We start from the raw sequence: 7,639 nt of genomic DNA, 5'->3' as shown, positions 1-7,639 counted from the left end.
AGATATTTACATACAGCTTTTGCGGAACACAACAGGCGGGGTTCTCATTCTCAATTTGCCTCTAAATCTCTCAAACTGACTAGGTAGAAAAGCAACTGAAGTCACTACACTAAAGCACTTGGAGGAAAGTAGAAAATAGCAAATATTATGCAATAATTATTACAAGCATAGGTAAGTGTGGTCAGATGGTAGGTTTGTATATATACAGACAAAAACAGGAATCGAAGATATAAAAGACTTTCCAACTTGAATTCTTTTCAAACCCTTTGACAATTGTTGATGTGTAAAAAAAGGTTTTTGTAAGGTGTTATGTGAGAAAAAATTAAACACACATAGTTGAACATAAGTGAATTATTTTATTGACTGCTTTTTGAGTGTGAACATTGTAAAAAGGTCAACTATTTTATTTCACAAAGGTAATAATTGAGACTATATATATAGTTTAATCCTCACCCAAGGATATTTTCCCATTGCTTTTAGAGTGGAAGGGAGGAGGGGAGAGAGAGAGAGAAAAACATCTATGTAAGCGAGGCGCATGGATTGGTTGCCTCCCACAGAAGCCAGGAACCGAGGTACATGACCTTGTCCAGGATTCCAAAAGGCGACCCTTACTTAGGTTCTTGGGCCGAAGCTCTAACCAAACCGGCCAGGGCATGAACACCTTTTAAAAGGACATTTTAAAGTCGTGGTCTGGGGCTTAGTGATCAGGTTAGCTGGGCCTCTCAGCTTCCTGTCCTATTGGGCCCTGGGCTCTCTAGCATTGCCCGGTTCCTTCATGCTAACCTGGAGCGCTAGTCCTCAATTTCCTGTATTCCATGCTGCGGAGCCCTTGAGTAAGGCACAAAATATCAGATTCCTTTCCTGCTCTCAGACTTCTGCTAAAGCTCCATGATCATGGCCTTTTGCAAAAAAAGAAAAACTGAGACATCCGTCCCCATCACCACCTTAAAGTGACCTTCACTTCCACAACCACGCAAAACCCAACCCGAAACCTTCTTCACATCTCTATTCAGCAGAACCAAGCCCACCCACCGCTCGGTGGAAGTGCTGTGACGTCACCGCGGAGAAACGCATGCGCTGGGCCTGGAGGCCCTTTTCCGCTCTTTTCCAATGAAGCTCGGCGTCCGCGGGTGCGACGAGAGAACTACCATTCCCAGCGTCCTGTGCGGTGCGGGAGAAGGGAGGTTGGGACCGTGGTTAAGAGGCTCCGGAGGATAGCGGGCCCGAGCCGGCCGCTCTTCCTTCCGAAGCGGTTTTGCACCTCTTTGGCCCGCGGCGTCGGCGGCGTCGGCGCTCACGCAGGGGCGGGTCACGGCGGCGTAAAGCGGGGCTGGGCGGGAAGGGAGGTCGTGGCGGTGGCGGTGTCGGCAGCAGGGACAACAGCCACAGCGGCGGCCACGGGGACAGCAGCAGCGCCGGTGCTGTCAGTGAGGCCGTCGGAGAAATGGGAGACCCAGGGCCGGAGGTGAGTGGGGGGGCCGCGCAGGGTTTTGTGTTTTGTGGGCGGAGGCCTGGTGCTCGGCCGCAGCCTCGGGGCGATGCCCTGGGCTTCTCGGCCGAGCCGGCCTTGGGACCTTGCAGGTCTGAGCAGGAACCAGCAGCAACAATGGCCGCCTCGGCCCCCGAGCTCCTTGTTGTGGCTGCTCCGCCGACCGGCCTTGCTCCTCGGCAGGGAGCCTGCGTCCCTCGTCCAGGAGCCGCCGGGGGGATCCGGAGGGGCCCGTGGCTGGTTTTCGCCGTCTGGTCCCGACCCCCCCACGGAGGCAGAGGCACAACCCGACTCCGGGGAGCTCTGCTCTTCGTCGGGTTTGCGTGCAATCGTGCCCTTAAGTTTCTTTGGGAGCTCTTCCCTTTTCGTTCCTTTTGGGGAAAACCTCTTCCTGCAAGTACATGGCTGTATAGATAAGCGTGTTCTGGCTTATTTTTGTAGATAATAGGATCTGTCCCTCCAGCGGGGCCTGGGGCATCTGAGTCCGCAGCGGATGAAAATGAAGATGACATTCAGTTTGTGAGTGTAAGTAGCCACATTTCGGGTTTTTCGGAGTCGAAGACTGCGTGGTAAGCGGTTATGGGACGACACCTCACCTGTTCATCCATCGCCCAGCCAATACGTGTGCATGTCCCACGGGCCCTGGACAGTGTGGAGGTGGCAGTGGGGCAGGGAACTGAGCGACCTCCGTGGCCATCACAAAGGCTGCCGGCCCGAGGCCGCGCTGTGCCCTCCATCACTCCTCTCCTGCCTCCACGGAGGGCCATTTTCTGCTCTGGCTCAGGCCGAGATCTGGTCCCTTAAGGCTGTGTATCGAAACGGGTCAGGAGCATCTTCTAAGCCTGCAGCGGTTCTCAACCTGTGGGTCGCGACCCCTTTGGCGGTCGAACGACCCTTTCACAGGGGTCGCCGAAGACCATCCTGCACGTCAGATATTTACGTGACGACTCATAACAGTAGCAGCATGACAGTGATGAAGTAGCAACGAAAACAATGTTACGGTTGGGTCACAACATGAGGAACTGTGTTTAAAGGGCCAGAAGGTTGAGAACCACTGTGAGGGGAGACACCCAGGTGAGGGAGAAGGGACAGCTGAGGAGGAGGAGGAGGGCTGTAAGAACTCAAAACCTGAGCTTCCTCAGGTGGAGGCAGCTAGCTTGAAGGTGTCACAGATCTCTGAGGTCACCATGTTACAGCACAGTAGTGCAGTTGGTGTGCATAATGAAGATACCTGCATCACCAGGAACGCACTGTGTTTTCTGATTTTATTCCCGTGGAGACCGTTTCCGAGCATTCGTAATAAGTGTATACATTCCTGGGCCTCACTCTGCACCTATTGAGTCAGAATTTGAAGGTCGGGGTCTAGGAATCTTCATTTTGGAGAAAAAAATGCAAGGATAGACAGATCTCTGGACCACACTTTTTAAAGCGTTGGTTTGGGGAGAAAGTGGATCTGATGTATTTTGGGGATGATTTTCACCCAAAACAAAGTCTGACAAGGGCTCTGCTTGGAGAATACCTCTACTCTGAAGTACCCTTTGAATCCTGGAGTTGAGGTGTATTATTAAAGGTGTATAATTTTTCTTTAACATAGTATTTGTGTTTGTTTGGGGGCAGCTTCGTAAAACTGGTTATTAAACAATATTCGATAGTATCACAACATTAGGGCCATGTGATGATCTATTGTATTGTGTGTTAATGGGTTTGTGTAGGAGTCTTTCACAAGAGCATTTGTGGCTTTTTCTCCAGTGCTAGCGTATATGGTCCTCTTCTTTATTTTAAACTTTTAAAGTTTTGGGTTGTGGGAGGTTAGAAGAACTGTATCCTGCCCCCAGTCTCTGTGGACTGAAGTATGCTTAGAAACAGAATTCCCTGGCTCTTTAGGACAAATATTTCAGGTTCTTCCTGAGTATTGGTATATTTGTGAATGGAGAGTACTTATTTTGATATTTTGTGCAAATATCAGTAAGAATGACACACAATTCTTTATGAACTACAGGCTTACTTTGAAAGTCACTGATGGAATCTATTAAAATAAGATTTCAGAAATATTTTTTTGTGGTACTCTGGGATGGAGAATTGTAGCTTGTGACTAATACAAGCTTGTATTAAGTTGAAGTTTAACTCTAAGTTTTATTTTAAATGTAGAGAATCTGTTATATCTTTCATCAGAATAAAAAATATACAATCAGTTTTGTGTATCCAGCTTGACACAACTTATATTTATTCTTGTTTTCAACTATAGGTTCAAAGGCATGATAGTTCTAAATGGACAAATGAATTATATGTACCATGTACAATTATAATACGAGAAGAAGCCTATTCGACATTCCCTCTGTCTTTGTAATGATAACACTAAATGCCAATGATACCTTAATTCTATTTTAAAATATATTTAGAGACAGACTCTCCTACTTCTTTCTGTGACCCAATCTTATCCTCTAGGTAATGCTTATCCAATTAAATAATAAACAGTTCCCTGGTTAACTTAAGATTAATTCAGATACAGAAAAGAGCATTATGATGTCATTTCTTGATTTATTATGGTTTGGATTTCTTAGTTTGCTGTTAATTTAATTTTTTAATCTTTGATCCATATGATGGCACATCATTCTTTCTGTGGTTTGCAGAAATAGAATCTGAAACTACACAGCATGCTGAAGGAAAGGAAAAATACAGATGTAGAGGTCCAAAATGACCCCTTTCATTTATATTTTAGTGAAATTAACATTGAACTTAATTTGTAAGTGTACTGTTTGACTTTTGCAAAGCCAGTACACCTGTGTAAACAGTGCTCAAATCAAGAAACAGAATATTACCCTAACAAAAACTTTTCATTTAGGTCTTTTTCTCTCATTTTCTGTTTAATTTAGTAACATGACTCTTTTTTCAGCCATCTTTGTGTCTTTCTTTGAAACTGGATATTTTAATTTACTCACAGAAAATTGTTTAGCGTAGAAGCCCATGACATGCTTTTCCACAGAGCTACTGTAGATACAAAGGTATAAAAACTGCTGAGGCAACCTATCATAAATTTGAGAACAGCACATGAGCCTTGGCTGGTTTTGCTCCATGGTTAGAGCATCAGCTCTGGCTCTGAATGGTCACGGGTTCGATTTTCGGTCAAGGACACCTGCCTCCATTGCTAGTTTGATCCCCAGTCCCAGTTGAGGCATGTTGTGCGGGAGGCAACCAGTCAACTTCAATGTTTCTCCCTCCCTCCCTCCCTCTCTTCCTCCTTTTTCTGTTTCCCTCACTTCCCCCTCCATCCTTTCCACTCTCCAGAAATCAATGGAAAAAATATCCTCAGGTGAGGATTTAAGAAAAAAAAAAGAACAGCACATGAGATTTGTGTTTCAGCCGATATTATTGGCTTAATGTGGAATCGTTGAACCTGTGGAAATAGTGAAAGAAATTGTATAATTTCATAAATAACTTGAGCACATAGTTCAAGTGATATTTCACCAGCAGTAGAATGGATCATAGGCAAAAAAAATAAAAATAAAAAAATAGGGTATCTTTTGTCTGGGGGTCTTAAGGGTGATAATTAGCTTAATAAAAATAATGTTGGAGCTCATAATATGTGGAGTCATGAATTAAGTACTTTGGAGCTACACATACTAATTGGAAATACATTTCACCCAAAAATGTCAGTATTTTAGTGTGGGACATGAAATAGGAGATGAGAACTATGTAAATAATTCTAGTAGAAATTTCTTTTATAAAAAACAAATGGTGCTGTCCCCCCCTAAAAAAAAGTCCTTCAGTTTACTACTTTGCCATATGTAGCATTTAGTATTTGTACGTGTTTAAAGGTTATTTTTAGAAGAAATAAGGAAAGGCATCAAAATTGGAAAAGCAGTTTTTTGTGTAGTTGTGGAAGATAAGATTTTTTTTTTTGCAAGTGGGAGAGGAAAGGATGGGCTAGAATAGTATAGATCTTGAATTGTGGACTACATTTGAACTTAAAGTAGGCAATTGGGAACCATTTGAAATTTTTGAACTCAGCATGACTGAAGAAGTAAACTATGCCCCTAACTTATCTATATGGAAAAAAAAAACCCAAATGAATTATTTAGAATTTTAGATTAGATTTTTGCATCTGTGGTTAAATCCATGTTTGTTTTAGACTGAGGTAAGCTTTTTTTTGTGTGTATATCTTTGTCTATTGACAACACTTTCCAGTTAGTCGGCAATTGGTGTTTTGGATTTGTGTGAGAATTTTCTAATAACAGAAATGAAACCTTTATTTAAAACAAATTTGTTTTTAAACTTAGATTATTAATTCAACTGTGTTCCTAATCTGTTTTGCTTGTGCTTGTGCTTCTGCTCCTAAATTGTGTGGCCTTGGAAGTAGAATCCTTTGATTTGGTGTTGGTACAGAGGAGATAAGAATGACTGTTTAGCCCTAACTGGTTTGGCTCAGTGAATAGAGCGTCGGCCTGCGGACTGAAAGGTCCCAGGTTCGATTCCTGGGACATGTACCTTGGTTGAGGGCACATCCCCAGTAGGAGGTGTGCAGGAGGCAGCTGATCAATGTTTCTCTTTCATCGATGTTTCTAACTCTCTATCCCTCTCCCTTCCTCTCTGTAAAAAATCAATTTAAAAAAAAAAGAATGAGGGTTTACTAGTTGATGTATGGAGCATATTCAAATAAAATACCTTGTAAATGGAGGACCACATGCATATATACTTGTTAGGGATATAAGCAGTCATTATAAATATTAGAAATTATTTTCTCTTGGTCTTTGTGCTGTAAACATTACTTCTTTGGGGGAGTTAATTTATTTATTGGTCAGTGTTATGAGTTACTCAGAGTTGGGGATAGTAGCAGGTACTCATTTTTCTCTTTTTGAAAAGTATCTTATCTCAGAAACTTAGATAATAAGCATAGATTTAAAAATATTCTGTATCGCCCTAGCCCAGGGGTGGGCAAACTTTTTGACTCCAGGGCCACAATGGGTTCTAAAACTGGACCGGAGGACCGGAACAAAAGCATGGATGGAGTGTTTGTGTGAACTAATATAAATTCAAAGTAAACATCATTACATAAAAGGGTACTTTTTTTTTTTTTTTTTTTTTAGTTTTATTCATTTCAAACGGGCCGCCCGCGGGCCATAGTTTGCCCACGGCTGCCCTAGCCAGTTTGGCTCAGTGGATAGAGGGTCAGCCTGCGGACTGAAGGGTTTCAGGTTCGATTCTGGTCAAGGGCACATGGCCTGGGTTGTGGGGGGTTGTGCAGGAGACAGCCGATAAATGATTCTCTCTCATCATTGATGTTTCTGTCTTTCTCTCCCTCTCCCTTCCTCTCTGAAATCAATAAAAATATATATTAAAAAATAAAATAAAAAACACCACTATTAAAAAAAAATCATATTTTGAACTACTTCAGAGTTGCATTGGGCACACAGCCAATTATGTGTTTAGAGAACCAGGTATGTATCTCACTTAGTTTTCTTACTTGTTAAATGGGATAATGGTAATTCAGTATCTTACCTTGTCAAGTAATTTTGAGGACTAAATAAAATCATGTGCATGAAAAGTTCAGTACAATCCCTTTATAGGGCAGGATGACAAATGTTACTGATTAGTAGGGAAATAAATGGAGTACTAAAATGTTTTGATTACCTCATTATGGTGGAAGTTTTTCTATGTCCACTGTGGAAATTAGAGTATTTGTTTATAAAGTAATCTTTTCCTTGGGGGTACTTACCTTTTCTTATTTTTCCACTCAGCCTCTTTGTCTTTTTGGAGGCCTCGGACACTTTTCTACCATTCCATCACTAACTCCATAATTATGTGTTGAGTAATGAATAGGTATCCTAAATGACTCCTGCTTTTTCTCACGTCTGGATTCCCTATCCTGATTTCTTTTTATTCTTTTTAGTTAGTGTGAATTATATGAAGTTGCCATTGCTTAGTTGTGCATATCAGTCCAATGGTTCCTCCAGTAGTAAATTTCTGGTAGTTCTCTTCTCTGTTTTCATTTCTGCCTCTTCTACTATTTCTTGACTTACCTTTTAATCCTATTTGTTACCATTTTCGTTATCCTGTTTTTTCTGCCCATTCTACTTTTTGCTTTGTGCCTGTTACTTTCTTTCATCTCCCTTATTTCTTTACCTACTATCTGTTCGTGGAAATTCTGGCCCT

The 7,639-nt window shown here is 42.2% G+C and overlaps 1 protein-coding gene across 9 annotated transcripts in view; it reads left to right on the top strand.

The window, feature by feature from the left end:
* Positions 1 to 1,121: 1,121 nt before the first annotated feature.
* The window catches only part of ZNF451 (zinc finger protein 451), a 95,452-nt gene continuing 88,934 nt past the window's right edge, over positions 1,122 to 7,639 (top strand). For 4 of the 9 annotated variants that reach the window (XR_004968832.1, XM_036317307.1, XM_036317305.1 and 1 more), the window contains exons 1-2: positions 1,156 to 1,465; positions 1,931 to 2,014. Coding sequence is in view for 7 of the 9 variants with exons in the window: in XM_036317307.1 (XP_036173200.1) it covers positions 1,445 to 1,465; positions 1,931 to 2,014 (105 nt within the window). In the remaining 2 variants the exon portion in view is untranslated. Of the gene's footprint in view, positions 1,466 to 1,930; positions 2,015 to 7,639 lie in introns of all 9 variants that reach the window. The other 5 variants (XR_004968833.1, XM_036317304.1, XM_036317310.1 and 2 more) reach the window with 4 other exon arrangements.

Source organism: Myotis myotis, unplaced genomic scaffold (genome assembly GCF_014108235.1).
Source record: "Myotis myotis isolate mMyoMyo1 unplaced genomic scaffold, mMyoMyo1.p scaffold_m19_p_7, whole genome shotgun sequence".
Classification (NCBI taxonomy): Eukaryota; Metazoa; Chordata; class Mammalia; order Chiroptera; family Vespertilionidae; genus Myotis; species Myotis myotis.
Note: the sequence above shows the minus strand (reverse complement) of the source record. Positions and strands in the feature narration are given on the sequence as shown.